Here is a 25,121-nt window from a genome sequence, read left to right on the forward strand (position 1 = left end):
ACAAAAACTTCATTACAAAAGGCATCTATATACAAAGCATGAAGTATCAAGGTCTTCCACCTTTTAAAATAAAAAGATTTTAAGAACTTAGTTAAGTCAGCGCTTGATAACTACCCCATGTCAAGTTTTTTGTGACAAAGAGTCGCATACTAGACTAAAATCAGCAAACCAAGATCTACATAAGGGTCAAGATAATTAAAAGAGTCCATGGTTTTCATTTTCCCCAAAAGTAAATTTCTATAATTTATGCTTAAATGATGATTTTTATGACCAAACTGCTAGGCGAGGAGGGCTTTCAGTGTTACCCTTGGATGTCTGTCCAATCAGCTTACTTTTGTTTCCCCACTCTTTCCTCATCCTTATTTTATGATACAGTCTTACTTTTCAGGTAGTACTTTAAATTGCTGATATCACTCAATTACAGTAATATGTTTGAATTCTTTTCCTTTTCTTGATGTTGTCTGTCTTGCTTTCTATTTATGGGTCTTGATAGCCCTGACATCTAATACTACTCCACAACCATAAAGTGACAATAATAGCTTACTAGTATCATAAAGTCGTGCAAGTTTACCATCAGAAAACTTCAACTCTCCCATATTTAGTACATGTCATTCTCTTTGCAGATATGATAAGCTTTTGATGCAGTGTAATTTGATCAATTTGTCAATGTTAACCAGATTAATTACTAAAGCAATTCAAGAACGTGTAAAGGTGCCTAATATTTGTGAACTTGTTATGTTGGCTTCTTGTCTCATTGACACATACATTATATTCAAGTAACTGAATTGTTGTGTATTGATATTTTAAATGTTTTATTCCATTTGCAGACAAGATCATGTATTAATATAACTAAAATAGCAATATTCTAAAATAAACAATTGGATCTCCATCATCTTTTATTATAGTATTTTATTTTAATGTTCACCAAGTCATAACAAAAGCTTATACTAGCCATATATGCTAACCAGATGCTCCGCAGGGCGTAGCTTTATACGACCGCAGAGGTTGAACCCTGAACGGTTGGGGCAAGTATGGACACAACATTCAAGCTGGATTCCGCTCTAAATTTGGATTGTGATTAAATAGTTGACACAGCAAAGGTTTCTGACACAGAATGAATGTATTCAAATGAACTTAAAATTTTTGTTTTCTCTTAGAGCAATTCACTATGCTGTTGAATATTAATCCTCTCAAAAAAATGTTTGAAGAAATTTTCTTTTTATTTATGAAATTTCAAATGAGAAAAATTGAACCCAATTTTTTAATCACATCCCCCTTTCCCTTATTCCAAAACTAATTTCAATTAAAATATTCTAATGGAGTTTGCAACAATTACTACTCATTTAAATACATCATAAAATATTAAGATGTAAAAAAACTGCTTGTTACAAATGTATCACTGAATGGTAAAGATTATTTAAATTTATCAGTTGGTAGTAAAAAGTGAATATACATTGTATATTATATATAACAAAGATTTAAGTTGATTCTGGACAAAGAAAGATAACTCCAATTTAAAAAAAATCTTGCAGATATTTCTTGCTTACTATACTGGACAAAGAAAGATAACTCTTAATTAAAAAAAAATTGCAATTTCACAATATTGTGAAATTAGATATTTCTTGCCATTGCACAATACTGTGCAATTGAAAAGACTTGCTATTGCACAATACTTAATATAATAATTTTAGATCCTGATTTGGACCAACTTGAAAACTGGGCCCATAATCAAAAATCTAAGTACATGTTTAGATTCAGCATATCAAAGAGGCCCAAGAATTTAATTTTTGTTAAAATCAAACTTAGTTTAATTTTGGACCCTTTGCACTTTAATTTAGACCAATTTTAAAACTGGACCAAAAATTAAGAATCTACATACACAGTTAGATTTGGCATATCAAAGAACCCCAATTATTCAATTTTTGATGAAATCAAACAATGTTTAATTTTGGACCTCGATTTGGGCCAACTTGAAAACTGGGCCAATAGTCAAAAATCTAAGTACATGTTTAGATTCAGCATATCAAAGAGGCCCAAGAATTTAATTTTTGTTAAAATCAAACTTAGTTTAATTTTGGACCCTTTGCACTTTAATGTAGACCAATTTGAAAACGGGACCAAAAATTAAGAACCTACATACACAGTTAGATTCGGCATATTAAAGAACCCCAATTATTCAATTTTGATGAAATCAAACAAAGTTTAATTTTGGACCCTTTGGGCCCCTTTTTCCTTAACTGTTGGGACCAAAACTCCCAAAATCAATACCAACCTACCTTTTGTGGTCATAAACATTGTGTTTAAATTTCATTGATTTCTATTTACTTTAACTAAAGTTATTGTGCGAAAACCAAGAATAATGCTTATTTGGGCCCTTTTTTGGCCCCTAATTCCTAAACTGTTGAAACCAAAACTCCCAAAATCAATCCCAACCTTTCTTTTGTGGTCATAAACCTTGTGTCGAAATTTCATAGATTTCTATTAACTTAAACTAAAGTTATAGTGCGAAAACCAAGAAAATGCTTATTTGGGCCCTTTTTGGCCCCTAATTCCTAAAATGTTGGGACCAAAACTCCCAAAATCAATACCAGCCTTCCTTTTATGGTCATAAACCTTGTGTTAAAATTTCATAGATTTCTATTCACTTTTACTAAAGTTGGAGTGCGAAAACTAAAAGTATTCGGACGACGACAACGACAACGACGACGCGGACGACGACGCCAACGTGATAGCAATATACGACGAAAATTTTTTCAAAATTTGCGGTTGTATAAAAAGTAAACAGTTCATAGAGATACAAAAAAGCCAATGATGGGAAAAGTTGACACTGTTATTTTAAGACAACAATTGTCATAAATCTAACACATCACTAAGAAGTTTTAAACCACAAATCTTTTGTAAGATTAACAGAAAACTAGAGGCTCTCAAGAGCCTGTGTCGCTCACCTGTTACTGTATTTACTGATGTTGGTCATCTTGGTTGGTAGGTGGGGTCATTAGACACTTTTTTTTTAAATAGATACCCTAGTAATGATTGTGGCCAAGTTTGTTTAAATTTGGGCCATAGTTTCAGAAATGAAGATTTTTGTACAAGTTACAAAAATGACGACAAGTTGTTCAATATTGACTATAAAGGGCAATAACTCCTAAAGGGGTCATCTAATAATTTTGATCATGTTGACTTATTTGTAGATCTTACTTTGCTGAACAGTATTGCTGTTTACAGTTTATCTCTATCTTTAATAGTATTCAAGATAATAACCAAAAACTGCAAAATTTCCTTAAAATTAACAATTTTAGGGCAGCAACCCAACAACGAGTTGTCGAATTCATCTGAAAATTTGTGAGGGGAAATATCTTATTCTGATGGACATTTAAATCTTGAAAGATTTGCCCTAAACGTCTTAGTTTCAAATATATAATTCAAAAACTGCATTTTACCGCTATGTTCAAAATTTAGCCATGTCGGCCATTTTGTTTGGTAGGCGGGGTCATCTGACACATTTTTTAAACTATATACCACAATGATAATTGTGGCCAAGTTTGGTTAAATTTGGCCATGTAGTTTCAGAGAAGAAGATTTTTGTACAAGTTACAAAAAATGACGAAAAGTTGTTAAAAATTGACTATAAAGGGCAATAACTCCTTAAGGGGTTGACTGACAATTTGGGTCATGTTGACTTATTTGTAGGTCTTACTTTGCTGAACATTATTGCTGTTTACAGTTTATCTCTATCTATAATAGTATTCAAGATAATAGCCAATAACTGCAAAATTTCCTTAAAATAACCAATTCAGGGGCAGCAACCCAACAACAAGTTGTCCCATTCGTCTGAAAATTTCAGGGCAGATAGATCTTGACCTTATCAACAATTTTACCCCATGTCAGATTTGCTCTAAATGTTTTGGTTTCAAAGATATAAGCCAAAATATACATTTTACCCCAGTGTTCTATTTTTAGCCATGGCGGCCATCTTGGTTGGATGGCCAGGTCACCGGACACATTTTTAAAACTAGATACCCCAAGGATGATTGTGGCCAAGTTTGGTTAAATTTGGCCCAGTAGTTTCAGAGGAGAAGATTTTTGTAAAAGTTTACGGACGACGGACGACGGACGCAGGACGACGGACAACGGACGCCAAGTGATGAGAAAAGCTCACTTGACCTTTCAGGTCAGGTGAGCTAATAAATGACATACAAAAAGGGTGAAACACACTTACATATTCTACCAGAGATAAGAATTATTCACTAAAATTTCTATGGAGAATTTCTAAAGATATAAATGTTCATTGTGGCAAACCAGGATTTAATGGACACATAGATGATTACTTCTCATTTCATCAGACGATTTTTTTCTTCTAATTCTACACAAGTTCAACAAACAAAAGAAGATACAACATAAAAAATTCAGATAAACACACATCTATCCTTCAAATACACTAATGTTCAAAGACTATACAACATTACACATGGTACATGGTTATGGGTTTTCATTTGATAGTTTGCTTGACAATTATAAGCTGCTCTTGTGTCTTATTTTATTCACTTTGTTCCTGTGAAAGTGTACGGTGGTGTTGTCACAGCTTTTCTCTGAAAAAGAAACATTAAAAATAACAATATATTCTTATAAAATTCTGAAAATAATAGTCATGTGCATTATCAAGTTTAATAAAATACTAAAAATGCATGAAATATTTGCCACTGGACAGTTAACAAGCAATAACCAAGCCTTACATTTTTTCTGGAGTGTTACAAATCTATAGTAAGTCCAATAAGAAAATAGCTTAAAATGTTATTATATGACTAAATTTTCCTTTTTCTTATTCAATGGCTTAAAGAATAGGAAATTAATTTAAATAAAACATTATATTCACTAAGGCAAAATTTACAAGAGGTTAATATAAGATTTGGAACAGCGTCTGTGTACCCAAATATAGATTTTCCCAGGCAATGTCAATGACGTAGGTTTATGATTTCAAGTAAATTTCTATTTTTTTTTTTTTAAATTTCTTGTTTTCAGTGTATTTTTCTTAACTTCTTGTTTTTGATGTAATTGTTCTTAGTAAACTTGTTTTAACAATTTCGACTTGTGAACATTAGCAACTGCAAAAGAACATGATATATTACTTATAGAACAGGCAGCAGTTCTAACAGTATCTCAAGCAAATTCTAGAAAATAGAAGGATAACAATTCATTCATAAAACAATTGTTGACTTTTGATTTCAGTTGATAAAATGATTTATCAATGCCAGAGTTATAATATTCACTATCAGCCGTTGGCCTCGGTGAATACAACATCTCTGGGTTGATAAATCATTTTATCAATCTCATCAAAAGTCAATATTACAAATTGTATATTGGCTTGTGTTTTGTTTTTTTGCATTGTTTTTTTACCCTGCAAAAAATATTTTTTTCTTCAACGAGATTGAATGCATACTTTGTTTTGTAAAGTTGTGATTCAACTGTAGTAATGCATCAAATAAAACAAATGATTTTCTATGATGGATGATGAGTGATGGTCATTTAACATTTAACATTCTCTAAGAAAGTATATCAGTCACTTAATAAACCTAAGCTTACCCATCTAAATTAAGACGATTAACTATGTCTCTTATAGTTATTATAAGACTTTGATGTTCTTGTGGACTTTCTACTATTATGTTATGTAGTTTGGCCATGTAGGAATCAACAGTTTCTACTGATGGAAGCTCATTTGAACCTGAAAATAGAAATGATAAATTATTTCATGAAGTTCATTTATTTTATTGGTTACTTTTTTTAATGGATTGTTTTCACATAGAGATTTAATTTCATGTCTTACATAAAGATAACAAGATATTTGTATGATTGCTAATTTTTTATGAATAATATAAATTAATCTAGCCAAATGCATTTTTTTTTCAAAAAATGTCATTATACAATGTTTAGTGTTAGCCCCGTTATTACCTCCCTTGTAACTGTATTGTATGCCATAAATAGCAATAAGAATCTTATAAAATTGAAAATGGAAATGGGGAATGTGTCAAAGAGACAACAACCCGACAATAGAAAAAACAACAGCAGAAGGTCACCATCAGGTCTTCAATGTAGCGAGAAATTCCCGCACCTTGAGGCGTCCTTCTTATATGACATGATTTTTTATAAAAAATCAATTTGAACAGTATAAAAAAAAAATGTAAAAATAATATTCTTTTGTAAATAGAAGTTTTAAACATACTTTCCACATCTATCACATACATGTATAAAATGATTGTCATAACATTAGAATGACATAAATACCTGGTATTGGAATGTCAGCAAAGTGTGTAGATAACGTTGACCGTAATGAATCAAGATGTTGTGTTAATGCACAATTAGAACTTCTTTGTTGTACAGCATCTATTTCTAACTTATCAATGGCTTGCTTCATATTTTCTATATGTTTACTGAGGATGGCATTTTGTTCCTCGAGTTCAGTAGCCTGTTTTCTAAACTGTCGTAGTTCTCCTTCTCTTGCTAAAATTGGACAAATTTAATATATAACTAAACAAAGCACTTTTACAAATACAGCTGAGCATGTTGTGTTTAATATACTGTGGATTCATTGTTATTCGTTGTATACCAATTTTCATGGGTTTTATGGGTACATGTGAACCATAAATTCAAATGTTCAACAAATATCATATTTTCAATAGGCTTTGTATACAGGGATTGGCAAAACCACAAAAGCAAATATCCATGAATATGCAAGTTTTCAGCAATCCACGAAAATTGATACCCATGAAAATAAATGAAATCACAGAAAATGAAAATAACTGTTCCTATAAGCAAGTTCAATAAATTTGTAATGGTTGCAGTGATCTGTTTCATTTCAAGAAATAGTTAATTTGTTATACCGTTAGTTCAATAAAGGTCTGAATTGATCTTGGCAAATTGTGCTTTAATAGGATTTTCCCTAATGGCTCTGCCTTTGGCTTTAATGGCTAGTGTAGTTTTGGCCTTGACCCTTAGATGCAGTGACCTCAAAATCATTAAGCATCCTAATTTTTTTTTATTCAATAGTATGGCACACACTGTTAACAATTACTCCACTGAAACAACTATCTGAAGTGAAGTTCCCTATTTTATTAATACCAGAAGTTCAGGGATTCTTCAGGTAGATAAACTGCATATTGTTAGTTGTTTACAAAATATTATATTACCATATATGAAGTAAGCTTGCAATCAGTATTTTATGTAGCAAAAGTGAAACCAAAATGACTGATAACTGATGAATAACTAATGGACTGGTTAAAACAATGTAACCCTGTTTTTGTTATGAGTGGTATTTTGTTATATAAAAATGAATTAACTTAAGCTTGGTAGGAATTGTTTGTCTACCTACATTTATTATAGTCAAGAAAATCCTCTGTAAATATTGGTATATCAAATGTTCCTGGCTCTGTTTCATCTTTAATCTGTTAACATAAAAACATTTATAGTATATTAAAAGTTGTTGTATTTTCATTAGGTTCCAATGGTCGAACTAGAAATTTTTGCTGAGAAACTTATTTCAGAGTTAAATTTTGAACAGCATTACAACAATCAATTTTTGTAAATCAGTATTATATTCAGCATCCAATTCAATCTTGATATACTGTATTCAGACTAAAACTCTAATGGTTCATTGTTTGCCAATGCCAATCCAATTTACAATGCATCTGTAAACATCCTAACAGGCAAGTGTCAAATATTTGTTATATATATTTTTATTCATATTAAGCCAAGGCATTACCATGGCACAGAAAAATATGCAGTTATACAACAGCTCTAGTCACAGTGTTGTCACATCAGATAACAGGTTTATTACATTTTTTCTAGAGGTTATTGATGTGTAAACCGGGGCGGTTAACTCACAAACTGTATAAAAGTCCGAAGGACTTTTATGTCAAGTTTGTGAGTTAGAGACCCGGTTTACACATCAATAACATCTAGAAATCAAAGCGCTGTAAGCACTGTAGGCAGTTAACCAAAAACCAAGGCAAACATAATTATGAAAACTGTGGCAATGTTACTTCAACTTTTTTTAAAGATTTAAAAGAACAAACATTAAACATTCATATATAATTGTGCATTTATGTTCATTTAATGAATTAAACATTAAGGCAAATAATTCATATTTTATCAAGGTTTTTAATAGCAACGCACATGATCACGAATGGTCATGAGTCTTTCGTGAGTCACAGTAGTACACATTTAATTGCAATGATTGCAGTTCTTCTAGTTGAGCGTATTTGTTCGTATTAGGTGACTGTTAGTAGTTCAAGTTGACTTTAGTACGAGCTTGTAAACGTATGAATGGACTTGCTTCCCTGGAAAGAAAACTGAGTTTGTGTTTTACAGTAAAAAAGTTATCAGACACAAATCAGACAAATGTTTACTACTACAGGGATCAATGGTGAGGTCTGACTGACCTGTCCATAGTAAATGTAAATGACTCCCACCTTCACCCCAAGTCCATGATGTCTAAGTTTGGAATACAATTTTAATAACAGGTGTTAGGGTCTAGCAAAGTGATATGCATATGTGTCGCCTATGAGATTGACCTTGTATGTCATTCAATCTTTTTGAAATGAAAAACAGGAATGAATATGGTTTAAGCGTTGGTATCTAAATCTTTTACAAGTTCTCAAAACACACACAAGAGGGTGTGGGGTGACCCTAGGGACTACCCCTATTTTTCATTTGATTTTTTATATTGTCCCATACATGAATATATATGGTTAATGGGTGGGGATCTCATCTGTTTCTAAGTATCAAACAGGAGTCGGTAGGGTGACCCTAAGGACTCTCCCTATATTTCATTTGATTAGTTCTCATACATGAATATATATGGTTTAATTTAAAGGTGGGGATCTCAACTGTTTCCAATTTCTCAAGGGACTCCCCCTATATTTCATTTAATTAAGAGTTGGGGATCCAAAATGTTTCAAAGTTTTTAAACATGAGGGGTAGGGTGACCACAGGGACTTCCCCTATAATTCATTTGATTTGTTATATAGTCTTTTACATGAGTATATATCGTTCATGTGCGATGATCTCGAATTTTTCCAAGTTCTCAAACATGAAGGTGTACAGTGACCATAGAGACCCCCTTATAATTTATTTGATTTGTAATATTGTCCCATACATAAATATATATTGTTTAAGATTGTGGATCTCGACCGTTATAAATTCTCAAACAGAAAGGGGTAGAGTGGCCCACGAACTTCACCTATATTTCATATGATTTGTTATATTGTCCCATACATGAATATATATTGTTTAGGGTGGGGATCTTGACCGTTACCAAGTTTTGGTCATTTTGTATTCTTGTGGGTAGTTGTCTCATTGGCAATCAAACTACATCTTTTTTTTATATAAGAAACTTCCAGCTATTTTAACTGACCTATCAAAATTGAGAACAAAAAAATACCCCTTAAAATTGCAGTAATATGTTTAACTTGAAAAGCATTTAACATGCATTACCAACATTTATCACTGATAAAAAAAAATATACTGTTACCAGGAACATATATATTGTTAGATAAACTGTTCCCAGCTGTCACTTGTATTGGATTTTAACATTGAAATTGGTGTACAAAATATTTTCTGCTTTTTCTTTCTTTTAAACAATTTTGGTTTTCAATTCTAGTGTTGATATTTATTTACCATGCATAGCTGTATTTTGTCACCTGTCTGGATTTTTTTAGTTGGTAGCCCAAAAACCCAGGATTACCCTTATCCGCTTCCGGAATCGGATCCGATATTGTAATATCGCGGCAGCCATTTTTTTTACAATATTGTTTTTGACAGAAAGTGAGATACGATTTTACTCGGATTTACACATTAATTATTGGCGATTTTCTGTATAGAGCTAGCGGTTGAACAAATTAAACATCACTGTCATGAATAGTAATGATGAAAATAAGTTTGAGATCATTTTTCAGGAAACTTTGGTAAAAATGTTTGCAAAGTTATTTTTTTATTTTCTTTCAAGGTCCGTCGTGCTTAGCTAGTAATTAAGTAGAAAGTCCGACTGCAAAAGTGGAAGGTCACAGATCCCCGGACCACCGCTAATTTGAACCCCTGCGTCCAAATTAAAAAGATACTTAAATTTCGTCTCAGTTCTAATTCAAAATTGCCGCCAACAGCGTGATCAGTTGAACTTATATAGGTAGTTGACTACATATTGACGACAAAAAATATTCCTACGAGTTTTGCAATTTGGGAAATCTTAACTACTTGTCTTTAGAGATTTTCGGCGATTGAATATTTCATACATTTGTTCTTAAACATCTTAGCCAAATGCTCAGGGAATAATATAAACTACATAAGGATCCCTAATGAGCTCTACTTCCTATGTGCAACTTCAAAACTTTTGGGAAAATCGACGATCATTTAAGGTTTTTCTGGTCATATTTTTTGTAATCCAGAATGAAAAGTATGAAAAAACTGTCCAATAAGTTATAAATAATATAGTAGCCAGCTAGATGATAACAATGGCACGTGTTTCAGCATTTATTGGGTAGCACACAAATCCAGAGTGCTCGCATAAGGCAGCTTAACTGCCTAAAAATGTGTTTAATCCTTATAATTCTTCAGCGAAACATATGCGATTATTAATTCACATTATTATTTTGATGGCTACTATATGTACCATCAGAAGCACAATGGCAAGTCGTAACTAAGGAGTACGCCGCCATCTTGACTTTCTAAAAATTTAAATGTTTGATAAATGAAACAGACTCTAAAATGAACTAGCACCTACCTCAAAAACTTCATTTTAATTAGATACTATCCAAATTTGAAGCATACAAGTAACGAAATAATCTTCCATCTGAAAGTTTTCAATCGTATGACGTCGTGTTTTGCCATGACATAAATTCGCTAAATCATTCGTGAAATTTCCTGATTTTATTCAAATTTTATTTTTATACATATTCGGAGCTTTAGTGCATTTATTTCATTTCTTTTCTTTTTTTGGGTTTTATATGCATTTAAATAGAAACAACTGTTATGCAATTGTTTTATAATCTCAACTTGCTGAAAATCCCAGCATCCTTGCTAGAATGTGTATCGCGCATGAATAGATTACAAAAGTAGTTTCGGAAACATGGTTTATCGAAGTGTAAACCAAGAGAAAAATTCTACTTGACCAATCCAATTCAAATATTTATAGATATGCAAATGATATAAGAATTATTTATATATGGTGACAATTTTGGTTGCATAAACTATTTGTCATGTGATCTGACTATCTGCAGCTGTTAACTGAACATCAATACTAATTTTTGGAAAATCTATCTAAGATTTTCCAAAAAATCTGCATAATATTTAGATTGTTATTCCCCATAATTACTCCTCACCTCAACTGTATTGTTGTAACTATCATCACTGACATCCTCTGTAATATAAACAAACATATTTGTTAACTATAACTTGGTTACTGTAGTATAAACAAACATATTTGTTAACTATAACTTGGTTTCTGTAATATAAACAAACATATTTGTTAACTATAACTTGGTTACTGTAATATAAACAAACACATTTGTTAACTATAACTTGGTTACTGTAATATAAACAAACACATTTGTTAACTATAACTTGGTTACTGTAGTATAAACAAACATATTTGTTAACTATAACTTGGTTACTGTAATATAAACAAAAATATTTGTACACCTTAACTTGGTTAATGTAATACACTGGTCACAATATTTTTTCACTAAGTACAAAGTACCTTAATTACTTTGAATGGCTCAAATGATCTTGCTGGTCAATAGCATAACACAATTCTTTCATAAAACTAAGTACTTACAACAAATATCAAACTCTTCTAAAGCATTTCAGTACAATGTTCTCGATTTTGCTTTTGATAGCATTCAGAAAATCTTTGTAAAGTCAATTATTTTTCAGAATCAGACAGCTACTGGTGTTTTCTTGAGGATTTAAACTTTTATTAAATTTTGATCAAATGATTTTTTTTATGAGGATCGCACGATTTAACTTTTTAAGTAGTATTCTTTTTAAAAGGTATGAATACCAAATATTTTCCTAGCCCCAACTGAACTTATTTCTCATTTTGAACTTTCTACTTTTGAAAAATATGGAATTTCCATAGGATTGAAGATTGCTGGTGGATTAAAAACTAGGCTAAATTCAGTACTCACCTTTTTTTAACTTCTTGTTTAGAAACGAAAATTTGCAGTAAATATACTGCTGATGGCCATCTATGGTGTGTAATGATTTTCAGGAGAGACAGAAATTTTACAGAATTTACATGACTAAACTATAGTTGCTTACATCAGATAGTTGAAAACATTGCATTACTATAACAGTACCTTTCATTCTTTTTTCTCTGAGTATTTTGAACTGTTTAAATGCTTCTGTTTTCTGATATGCCTCCATTTCTTTCCAGTATCTTTCTTTGTCCTTTTCTGCTTCATCCAGATATCTCTGGAAAAAAATTGAGGAATTTAGTTTTTTTCCTCATATTTTCATATAAAGGACAGAATACTACATCTACAAACATATTTTTTTCCCATTTGAAAAACCAGTACACATTTACAGCTTAAGATTTTGAAAGGTCATATACAAACAATTGTTTTACCAAAACATTCAATTAAGCTTGGACATTTTACTCTTCTGTTAAGGAAAACCAACAATACTTTTGACTCAATATATAAGGTAATCATTATGTCATGTATGTGTTTTTTTCAGTTGTTATCATCAATAAGTATTTTTCTTTAATGGTGATCAGATGTTATTAACCCAACAAATGCCATAGGTCATGTTTAGGAATCTGTGTCAGATGTTCAGACTCCTTGGTTATTTTAAACTATGATACAGGGTTGAATATTTTGCCCCATAACACTCAATTTTCTTTTCATGTCAAGCTTCAATTGCTCATAAAAAGTCATTACCAAATTTAAATCCATTTGAGACCAAAATCATACCAATGCAAACCTAAGTTAAAGTCCAAGTCAGCCTTAAGCTTTAAGCTTCATTTTTTCATAATTAAATATCTCAAATAGGATCATATGGTATCAACATTTTTAGCTAATTATAATCCTTCACTAATGTTCTTCTGAATTAATGTAACTATTTTAAATTCTAGATTTCTTTAATTTCACCTATAATAGTACATTCTTATGATATTACTATCTAACAACATTCTCAGGCATGTTTCACTTGTTATTAATTGGTGTGGAATGGGAGATAACTCTATATTCTCTGATTTACTCCCAAAAGTCATAGGACTGGCATATAACTGTGTTTCATGTTAAAAGTTATAAGTTTTAATTTATTTCAATTTTGAAGTTTATTATTCTAGCTACTTTTGACTTTATTAAACTTAGATATCAATGAATACCAAGGAATTAAGCTTAGATATAAATATAATAATTATTTGTTTCCATGTTGTTGTATTTAAATTTAGATAAAGTTACATTGTGTGTCAGTATTAATTGTTTTTCATGCTGTTGTATTTTAACTTTAATAGACATTTAAATTACTTGTTTTTCATGCTGTTGAAGTTTGCTCCATTCACTCCCAAGCAGTCTTGTTAGTTCAGAGAAAGACAGGTTTGGGTTTTCTTTTCTCATCACTTCTCTTTTCTCGTTCAGGAAGCGTATGTATCCAGATAGTGCTGGTTTTGGGGCATTACGATCTTTCAGTTTCTTTCTTTTTTTCCCTTTTGGCCATCCTCCTTTCTTTGTTTTCTGAAAAAGGAAAATCTGGCAAATACAACAATCATACATTTAATGCCTGTAATTCAGTGGTTGTCGTTTGTTGATGTGTTGCATATTTGTTTTTGTTCCTTTTTTTGTACATGAATTAGGCCATTAGTTTTCTCATTTAAATTATTTTACATTTGTCATTTTAGGGCCTTTTACAGCTGACAATGCGATATAGATCTTGCTCATTGTTAAAGGCCGATAGTGACCTATAGTTGTTAATTTCTTAGTAATTTGTTCTCTTGTGAAGAGTTGTCTCATTGGCAATCCTACCACATCTTCTTTTTTTAATACATCCATGTCCAGCAGACAAAGGATAAAATTTTACAGTTATATAAATATTTATTGCTTTATACTAGACTGACAGGCTGAATCATATTTTATTTGTCCTTATTCATAAATCAACGTGAAGAAATGTCAAATTACTAAGACAAATAACTCTTGTCTCTGAATTAAACATTCTTTTTTTTATCATCACTACAGTAAAAATAATAAACATCAAATATCAATTTGAACTTCTTTGGTATGTAATTACTAGGCTTGATACTAAACCCTGGGCCTCTAACACTACATTTAATGTTGTGTGTTCTTAATCATCATTTACAAGTAAAAGTCCTTTTCAGTAGTCATTTGTAAAATATGGTTAGCGCAATTCAACATTCTATCATTTGATGAGTATAAAAATCCTATCAACAATATAAGTTTACAGAGAAACATAGAATATAAGTCTTACCTCTGACTGTGTTTCATTTTCTGATGCTGGTATGTTTGCCACTGAAAAGACATTTATAATACAAAGGAGTTAAGTACAACTTATAAAGCTTTATTGATTGATTGTTGTTTGTTTCATGTTAAGCTGCAAATAGTTCATGCATACAACAGATGAAAACACATTATGTATCAAAGTCTGAAAAAACTGATGTATGATAAAGATATTATCTCCAAACAATTTTTTCCCCTATATTTTCAGTACATTTATAAAGTCTGCCACCTTGGCCGTTAATGCATTGACGTAGTCACTTTAAAATTCATAAAGACTAACATATTCATTTCCTAAAAATATCAATTAAATGTTTGGTAAATATTTGGTACTCAATTCAAATTTAATTTTCCCTAACAATTTTGCTCTTTTTTCCAAGAGCTGTTGATTTTCAAAATTAAACATAATAAAATTATTATTTACAACTCAAAAGACATTGTTTAAACACTTCAATGACTTTAAAGTTGGGAATGTCAAAAATTTATGAAAAGAGGAACGATCATGAAGATAGAACCAAAACCAAGCTGAGTCCAAGTAAGCATCATCATACTCTATGTAGTAACATATTACTATATATTAAGTTGTATGTTCATTTATATATAATATTAGTTCATAAACATTTACCTTGTTGTAAATCTCCAAGCTGTGGATTTGGAAGAAAACTGCCATCTTGTGAAGCAAACCTAAAAGAAAAATCCTTTAAACTTAACAAAATCTTATTAATAATACATAGCTTTATGTTTATCAAAAGACATAATAATTTGATATATCACTTGTCTTTACATTTAACACTACATGTGTATTCTCATTTCTATTACATTACAACATGTACAAGAGTACAAACAATCAAAGCATTTTGTTTAAAATTAATTACTCAACATAATCAATAAAACATGAGTGCTTAATTATAGTCACCATTACTTACAAGGATGTACATGTATCTGATGTTTTGCACATTTAAAACAATAACATCATTTATACTGGTCATGAAAACTCATTTGTACAAGAACAAAATGTAAAAGCCCTTTTTTTTGTGTTCTAGCATGTTATCACAAACACGTAATTCTAACTGCTAGCAACTGCAGACAAATTTGCTCTTACTCTAAAAGCTATATATGCAGACAAGGGGTAACCATAATAGTACACAAGACCATGCATGCAGTTATGTTTATTTAATTAAACATTAATTAAATTATGTCATTAGTTTTCTCATTTGAATTGTTTTACATTTGTCATTTCAAGGTCTTTTATGGCTGACTATGTGGTATGGACTTTGCTCAGTGTTGAAGGCTGTACTGTGATCAAAAGTTGTTAATTTTTGTGTCATTTTGGTCTCTTGTGAAAAGTTGTCTTATACCACATCTTCTTTTTCAAATGCACCTTTCAATTATAATATTTCTGTAGTAAACAAATGTAACAATGAGTTGGTACATTGTATATTTCATGTTGATATTTTAATGTGATATTTACTAGAAAACTATCTGGTTGGTCGTCATTTGTGTCATTGTGTTACAGAGGTAGAAAAGTAGAAATCAAAGTTGTATATTTAGTGGTACCAGTATCAAGTGTACAGTTTGACAATAAATGCTATTTTAATATCATTTCACAAAAATACAAAAATTCCAAGTGAAATTTGAAAACATATTTATAACTTACGATGCATCAACAGTTAAATCTGTACTTTCTTTAGACACATCATCATCAAAGCCTTCAAACCCAAGCTTCAAACCAGACAAATTACCTGGCCCTGATCCATAATCCATACCTGTAAATATAAACAGAGGTCATGCAATTCTTTCAAATTACCTGCCCCTGATCCAAAATCCACACCTGTAAATATGTACTGAGGTCATGCAACTCTATCATTTTACTTTTCTTCATTTCAATTTTCCATATGAATAGATGATGTTGGATTAAGAACAATATCAGGGTTAACGTTCTAGCTAAGGAATTTTGAAGGCGAGTCCAGGGACTCGTCAATTTTTGCCATGGTGAGTCCAACAGCAAGAAGAATATATTTCATTGCAATATAATGTTATATTTTAGTTTCCATGGAATAACAGAGCAATGAAATGACATTACATTTAGTTTACTTTTTAAACTTTTGCTATAAAATGATGATTTTTGTGTTTAACTGTGTTCAGTGTATACAAAATATTTCAATATTGATGTATCTGTGGATTCACCAGTTTTGAAAATGGTAAGGCCAGACAGAATTTGATGAGTCCAGGACACATGGACTCGCCTTAGCGAGAACCCTGCTGAATATACCATATGAGAAATCTAAATTCAGTAATTTTTATGATTATAAAGGGGCATTACCCAAGAACAGTTAGCACTATCTGTATTATGTGGTAATAAGCATTGTGTATAAGTTTCATAACATTTGGTTGATAATTCAAAAACAGTAAAAGTGAAGCCACCAAATTTCCAACTTGATCTGTAATATGTGATAATATTTATTGTGTATACTTTTCACAACCATTGGTTGAGGCGAACAAAAAAAATCTGTATCTGTATTAGGAAATCCCTCCTTCAAAGGAGCACTTTGTAATGAATAAGTCTATATACACTTAGTTTGGGAATATAAAAAAATAAGAAAAAAATATACGCCCTGTGGGGTGTACATAGGCTACAGTTTCTGACCATTACGCTTGCTGGACAGAGAGGTCTTTAAGAGTTCATTTTTTTTTAGCATGCAAAGCATAGCACAGTTTTCTGGTTATATTTACTACCATAAAGCAATTGTCAGTGGATTTGCATCTACAACCACAAGCACATAGCAGGGGCGGATCCAGTCATTTAATAAAAAGGGGGGTTCCTAACCCAGGACAAAGAAGGGGGGGGGGGGGGGGGGGGGGGGGGGGGTCAGTCTACATGTCCCCATTCAAATGCATTGATCGTCCCAAAAAAGGGGGTTCCAACACCAAAACCCCAACCGCCCGGCCTGTGGATCCACGTCTGCAAAGCGGGTCTAAAATGAGTTGTGCGTCTATTTAGGGGTGACATCAAAAGTTCAAAGAAGGATAAAAGACTTAATACACATAGTTTTTTCACTGACCCCCTACCCCCCTCTTAACTCAATTTGGGGAAAAATGATTGACCCATATGGATACATGTAACAAATCAATGTTGGATAACCAAATCTTGCAGCAGTTCAACCCCCCACCCAAACTATTTGAATTAAGTTTTTTATCCTTCATTGATCTTTTGATGTCGTCCCTTACTATGTTAGTAAAATTTGAGCATTTCATACTTTCTACAGTTACAAAAAAACTTTCCAGTTCATGCTTTAATGCTTTGAAGATAGTAGGTTCCTGTTAGAAGCTTGAATTTTGTTTGAAGACAACTTATATATCCTGAGTTGATGTGCAAACCGGTAGGTCTTTTCACCACCGAACACCCCAAAAGTTTATTATTTTGTCTTTTATCGTTGTCAATGTGAATTAAATATAATATTCAAGTTATTAATTCAACAAATCAGAAGATTTAAAGTCCAAATATCTACAGAAAACAGAAAGGAAGAGTCTTAAAACACCCCACTTTTTGAACTCTGCTGACCCTCATGGACACCTCAAATATAATTTTTCCCCAATTTTTCTTCTAACTCTTCAGCTATAAAATAGTTGTACTATTAATAATAAAAGAGAAAAATATCAAAATCTAACCAATGAACAGAGATCCGGGATACTTGAACTGATTAATAATTATGATTATCGCTATTTTGTGCATTTTTCCTTTGATCTTTTTTTGTGATTATTTTCCATTTCATGCTACTCGCTTGAGATGGAAAATTATTGCTAGAAACTAAGGAGGCACGTGGCTGTTGCTAATGAAATTGACATGAAATTGACAACATCGTCAAAGGTAAAATAGCGATAAACAGATTATCATTGGTAATCTCAACTCGATTGCTTTCTTGCTTTCGCCATCTTGGCTCAAGCGAGAATATCAATCTCGTTGAGATGATCAACGATAATCTATAAATATATTTGAATTTAATAACACACACAATGTAACTGGAAAGTGATGAATCCGGAGACGTTTTTGCTAATATTGATTTTCGATTTTAACATACAAATGATGCCCAAAAAAATAAAAAAAATGATTAAAATATATGTAATTTAATTTATTTTATCGTTTTATTGTATAATATCAAACTTTTTCTTAGTGGTGTTTCAAGTGTTCAGCAGTGTTCGGTGGTGTTCGGTGGTGAAAAGACCCACCCTGTGCAAACACTGGCAGAAAGGATAAATGTTTCGCCAGAGTAAATTATTAGTAGATACTGCCAACTGCTTTTTTGACTAGTGTTTTCCATCGATTTTAATTGACCAGATTGAGCATTAGATTATGTGCTAAAGGTAGATTATATTGCACTAGAATGCATCTTGTTTTTGAGAACCAGCTTTGAGGGTAGAAAACCAGACACAACTTCACAAGTTTCCACTTTCCATTTTATTTGAGGAAGGCTAACTTTTTGGTATTATGACCATTCATCTGTTCATGGCCAGGCTGGGGAACAGGGTAGTCAAATGCTCAGTGCCGAAACAGTGAGTGACAGTACAGTGTAAGTGTGCTAAATCTTTAGTAGATTTATAAATACAGATACAGCAAGTAAGTATTGATGGTAAAGGAGTGTAACACCCTGCACACTTTCATGTTCAGAGCAACGCAGATATGCATGTCATATCATATTCTAACAGTACATACCTTTTTATAATAAAGAAAACGTTCAAAAATAAAGTACGGGAACAAAAATTATAAACAATGGCTAAAATGCTTTCTGAATAAAATGTTTATGGTAAACCCCGAGACACCCCGAATATGGTACAACAGAATCCATGATATCTCGGCCTATAACAAAATCGGACTATAACAAAATCGGACTATAACAAACTCGGCCTCCCAAAATCGAGTTATTAGTATACGCATAAAAAGTGGTTGGACTGAACTGAAGGACTGCAACGTCACATTAATTTTAACCAATGAAATGTGCTGTTGCAATAATGTACTCTTCAAAAAAGAAAATACAAAAGAACTAAGGTTAATAAATAGAACAACTATATAGATACGAAGTTACTATACACATCTATTCATTAGTATTTATGAACAGGTAGGTTCTGTAGATAGATATATAAATATGCACGAATATGCATCTACTACAATGACAAAAAGGAAGGATTGTCTTTGTAAATTTATATGTTTCTGGCACATATCCATTAATTAATCCCGAATGGCAGTGCACAAGGACTTCACTTCACTCTCCCAGCTCATAATTTAGCTGTTCTTTTGATATCGGAGGAATTTTCGCCCATTCACGTTCCAGTGGAGGATCAAGGGGAGAGGAGGGTTCCAGGGGTTGGAAACCCCCTTTTTGAGACGATCTATGCATTTGAATGGGGACATATAGTTGGACCCCCCCCCCCCCCCTCACCAGGATTGGGGTTCTGGGGTTGGACTTCCCCTTTTTTGGGACGATTAATGCATTTGAATCGGGACATGTAGTTGGAACCCCCCTTTTTAAATGGCTTGATCTGCCCCTTGCATCCTACATTCGAACCCAAAGTCTGTTCACGCCCAAATTTTATTTTAATTATCCTATACTATGAAATACAAATTGCACATTGTAATGTCATATTTTATTTGTTTTGTAATAAAAATGATCGGCTCAAAATTTTATTGGTTCTGTTTTCTGGAAAGTGTATTGTTATAAATCTTTTTTTTTACCGACACATGCAGTAAAATGTAGTAAGATCATTATTATTATTATTATCTATTGAATTCATTTTACGCACACATGAACCACTTTTGATATGTGTTAAATTGCTAGTTGATCCCAAATTTTATAAATAACGTTTAAAAATATCCGGTTACAGGAAGAGTCAAAACCTAGTTATCTATGGCACGCCGTTTTTATATTTATTCAAATTTGAAGATATTTTATTTATTTAACAAGATATCTTATTAAGTATTAAGATATGTTTAATTTTTATAAGATATCTTATTTAATTTGAAAGTAAATAAGATATCTCTATTAGTTTATAAGATATCTATATAAGTTAATAAGATATCTCTATTAATTAATAAGATATCTTATAAAGTATATAAGATATCTTACTTCTTTATAAAGATATCTTTTAAATACATACTTTATAAGATATCTTATTAATTAATAGAGATATCTTATAAACTAATAGAGATATCTTATCAACTTATGGAGATATCTTATAAATTAAATAAGATATCCCTATAAGTTAATAAGATATCTCGAAAAGTTTATAAGATATCTCGAAAAGTTTATAAGATATCTCTATAAGTTAATAAGAGATCTCTAAAAGTTTATAAGATATCTCTATTAGTTTATAAGATATCTCTATAAGTAAATAAGATATCTCTATTAATTAATAAGATATCTTATAAAATATATAAGATATAGATATCTTACTTCTTTATAAAGATATCTTTTAAATACATACTTTATAAGATATCTTACATGTATTAATTAATAGAGATATCTTATAAACTGATAGATATATCTTATTAATTAATAGAGATATCTTATGAACTAATAGAGATATCTTATGAACTAATAGATATATCTTATTAACTTATGGAGATATCTTATTAAGTAGATACGATATCACTATTGTTAACTATATAAAAGATATCTTATATAGTTAATAAGATATCTTATAAATTAATAAAGATATCTTATAAATTAATAAAGATATCTTATATTTCAAATAAGATATCTTATATATTTAATAAGATATCTTATTTAATAAATCAAATATCTCAATTTATATATAAGATATCTCATTTTGTTATTAAGATATCTCAATTAGTTTATAAGATAACTTATTTAACTGAATAAGATATCTCGAAATTGAATAAATATAATAACGGCGTGCCATAGTTATCATTGAAAAAACTCCAAAATATCTTCCCTTTAACAAAAATGCCTTTTTTTGGCATTAAAAATGAAATATTTTTTTAGAATTAATAATTCTATTTTATTTTTAATAAACATGTATTCAGTAGAAAAGTATACATTAAATTGACCAATATCTAAAGGAGAAAGAGGAGTCTAATGATGAGGCAGTTGAGCCTCAAGTGGCAGATCCAGAACTTATCCTAAAGGGGGGGGGAGGGCTCTGACTGACCTAAGGGGGCCCTCTCCAGTCATACTTCAGTGATTCCCTAAATATTCAACCACATTTTTCCCACAAAAAGGGGACCCAGTCCCCCCCCCCCCCCCCCCCCCCCCCCCCCCCCCCCCCCCCCCCCCCCCCGCCCCTGGATCCGCCTAAGGCCTCCAAAGAAGGTATTGTTTTTAAGTAGAAAAGGCAGTTCTAAATCACTAATTTTAATCTTATTTTACTTGTTGCAGTCCCATTATAAATAACATGGAACTTTGTACCCCAGTTATATGCCAATTTTTGTTTTGTATACAAACATTTTAAACCTCATCTGGTCAATGAAATTAGTTTAATTGAAGTCTGAAGCTTGATTATCAGTTACTGAATAAATCAAAAGCTCAAACATATTAAACAAATGAATAACCATACCACTGAACCATATGCCTATTATTTTCTTAATTTTTTTTACTGTATGAGTTATAGTTTTCGTATAATTTATTTATAGGCTAGGACTTGGATGAGTCTGTTCAGAGAAGAAGAACAGCCAAGTTTTATATGTATGTACTTAAAGGGCAACCAAATAAGATTTAAAGGTTAGTTTTTAACTTGTATACTATAATTTCTTATTATTTAACATAAAAGGATAGTATATTAAAAAAAAACACTTAAAATTGTTTGAATAATGATTTGTTTACAAATAGACCATCTAAGAATTGAAAAATTATGTTATATGTCAAACTGCTTTTGTAATTTTTAATGGAGTCAATTACGAATCTCATTATTTTGATATCTTAAATTTTGAGTATAGCAATAAGAGTATATACGCCCTCAGGTATGATCATAAATGATAGTTTTTTATTCATACTATATTCTCTCTATTAATTTAAATGAGCATTTGGTATTGAATTATTACTCAATAATCATTTCATTTCTTTTTCAGTATCCAGTGAAGGTCTTACAAAGATAGATGATATTTCACTGTTATAAAGTAAAGGGACAAAAGCTCAGAGCAGCTATATTATGATGTACCATCAGTGCTCTTTCAACAGCTGCATATCAATAAACAGATAAACATATGAACAATTTATTCATGATAAGGGATATGCCCTTGAAATAACATTTTATAATATTTTGTGATAACTTATTGAAAATGTGAGACTTGATTTGTCAGAATTTTGATATAAATCAAGAGTTTAAAATGATCTTGGTCTTGAACATTAAAAAAAAAATTGATTTGAAAAAAGTTGAAATGTTAAGCAAAGAACAATAACAATTTGCTAAGGAGAGAAAGAAAATTATGGATAAAATAAGAGATATACAACAATGCAATAATTTCCAAAACTGATGGAGAACTGCAAATTGAGTTATTAGATATAGGAAGATGTGGTGTGAGTGCCAATGAGACAACTCTCCATCCAAACAACAATTCAAAAATTAAACCATTATAGGTTAAAGTATAGTCCTTTATGCAACATTTTTAGCTGTATTAATTAGCTTCCAATCATGTATTGCTGTTATGAAATATTTCTGAAGTAAAACTAGTGAAAATGTTATCAAATATATAAACTCTGTATTATGAATGAGATTTTCAGTAAAACTGAATAGATTTTAAATTTAGGAAGCTTGTAAAACAATGGAAGATTTTGTTAAAAAATATTTGAAATCATGAATTATAGATATGTTAACAAAGTAACAATCCTTTTTCATCTTTCAAATTTCGAAAACAAGTTTCCAATTCATTGTTTCAATTTCCTAATGGCTAGTCTGATTGTTTCTTTATAATTTGGTATAGATTCAAAATTTAGAAGTAGAGGTGTTTTCGAGGTGTTTCTGACCATTACCAAAATAGATATATTCCCTTTGTCTATTTCTTGATTTTTTATGATGTGTATATATTGTGTCTGACAATTTTGCATATGTGAAGAATGACATTTATAATGTATTCATATTTTGACAAAAAAAAACACATTCAGAAATTATTTAGTACAATTTTGTAACATTTGTTAATTGTAAAAATTATTAAAAGAACTTAAAAATCATAATCTGTCTCAACATTTCTGTACAAACATCACCAGTCCTTAATATAGTACCTAGAACATCTACTTTCCTTGGTCAGTGATATGTAAAGATAAGAAAGACTGTTGTTAAGTTTAAGGACCTAGAACATCTACAGTCCATGATCACATAATATATGATATGGACTGAGGGACATAAATATGTAAAAATAAGATCGACTGTGGTTAAGTTTAAGGACCAAGAACATCTACAGTCCGTGCTCACATAATATATGATATGGACTGAGGGACATTGATATGTAAAAATAGAATATACTGTTAAGATTTAGGACCTAAAACATCTACAGTCCATGGTCACATAATATATGATATGGACTGAGGGACATTAATATGTAAAAATAGGATAGACTGTGGTTAAGTTTAAGGACCAAGAACATCTACAGTCCGTGCTCACATAATATATGATATGGACTGAGGGACATTGATATGTAAAAATAGAATATACTGTTAAGTTTTAGGACCAAGAACATCTACAGTCCATGGTCACATAATATATGATATGGACTGAGGGACATTAATATGTAAAAATAGGATAGACTGTTGTTAAGATTTAGGACCAAGAACATCTACAGTCCATGATCACATAACATATGGTATGGACTGAGGGACATTAATATGTAAAAATAAGATAAACTATTGTTAAGTTTTAGGACCAAGAACATCTACAGTCCGTGCTCACATAATATATGATATGGACTGAGGGACATTGATATGTAAAAATAGAATAGACTGTTAAGATTTAGGACCTAAAACATCTACAGTCCATGGTCACATAATATATGATATGGACTGAGGGACATTAATATGTAAAAATAGGATAGACTGTTGTTAAGATTTAGGACCAAGAACATCTACAGTCCATGATCACATAACATATGGTATGGACTGAGGGACATAAATATGTAAAAATAAGATCGACTGTGGTTAAGTTTAAGGACCAAGAACATCTACAGTCCGTGCTCACATAATATATGATATGGACTGAGGGACATTGATATGTAAAAATAGAATAGACTGTTAAGATTTAGGACCTAAAACATCTACAGTCCATGGTCACATAATATATGATATGGACTGAGGGACATTAATATGTAAAAATAGGATAGACTGTTGTTAAGATTTAGGACCAAGAACATCTACAGTCCATGATCACATAATATATGGTATGGACTGAGGGACATTAATATGTAAAAATAAGATAAACTATTGTTAAGTTTTAGGACCAAAAACATCAACAGTCCATGATCACAAAATATATGATATGGACTGAAGGACATTAATATGTAGAAATAAGATAGACTGTTGTTAAGTTAAAGGACCTAGAACATCTACAGTCCATGATCACATAATATATGATATGGACTGAGGGACATAAATATGTAAAAATAAGATCGACTGTGGTTAAGTA

General features: G+C 31.2%; 1 protein-coding gene and 1 long non-coding RNA gene across 2 annotated transcripts; one reads left to right on the plus strand and one right to left on the minus strand.

Annotated features, from left to right (window-relative positions):
* Positions 1–4,189: 4,189 nt before the first annotated feature.
* LOC134706474 (high mobility group protein 20A-like) lies at positions 4,190–19,321 on the minus strand. The gene is made up of 11 exons (XM_063565444.1): positions 19,210–19,321; positions 16,156–16,264; positions 15,124–15,182; positions 14,473–14,513; positions 13,518–13,724; positions 12,345–12,459; positions 11,367–11,404; positions 7,364–7,436; positions 6,280–6,495; positions 5,581–5,719; positions 4,190–4,589 (listed from the first exon to the last, which is right to left on the minus strand). The coding sequence occupies exons 2-11, from the start codon at positions 16,260–16,262 to the stop codon at positions 4,577–4,579; spliced, it is 1,008 nt and encodes a 335-aa protein (XP_063421514.1). The 5' UTR covers positions 16,263–16,264; positions 19,210–19,321; the 3' UTR covers positions 4,190–4,576.
* Positions 19,322–19,544: 223 nt separating this feature from the next.
* On the plus strand, positions 19,545–23,680 carry LOC134704899 (uncharacterized). The gene is made up of 3 exons (XR_010105430.1): positions 19,545–19,612; positions 22,144–22,231; positions 22,579–23,680. It is a non-coding gene; the product is annotated as an uncharacterized LOC134704899 (long non-coding RNA).
* Positions 23,681–25,121: the final 1,441 nt, after the last annotated feature.

Source organism: Mytilus trossulus, chromosome 2, assembly GCF_036588685.1.
Source record: "Mytilus trossulus isolate FHL-02 chromosome 2, PNRI_Mtr1.1.1.hap1, whole genome shotgun sequence".
Lineage (NCBI taxonomy): Eukaryota > Metazoa > Mollusca > Bivalvia > Mytilida > Mytilidae > Mytilus > Mytilus trossulus.

What these genes read in the sequence shown, in the direction of transcription:
- LOC134706474 (XM_063565444.1), bottom strand. Translation starts at nt 16,262, where the DNA reads ATGGATTATGGATCAGGGCCAGGTAATTTGTCTGGTTTGAAGCTTGGG. An exon ending in CAGAGAAAAAAGAATGAAAG is followed by an intron (nt 11,405 to 12,344) that starts GTACTGTTATAG and finishes TTTATATTACAG; the next exon opens with AGGATGTCAGTGATGATAGT. An exon ending in TGCTGACATTCCAATACCAG is followed by an intron (nt 5,720 to 6,279) that starts GTATTTATGTCA and finishes TTCTATTTTCAG; the next exon opens with GTTCAAATGAGCTTCCATCA.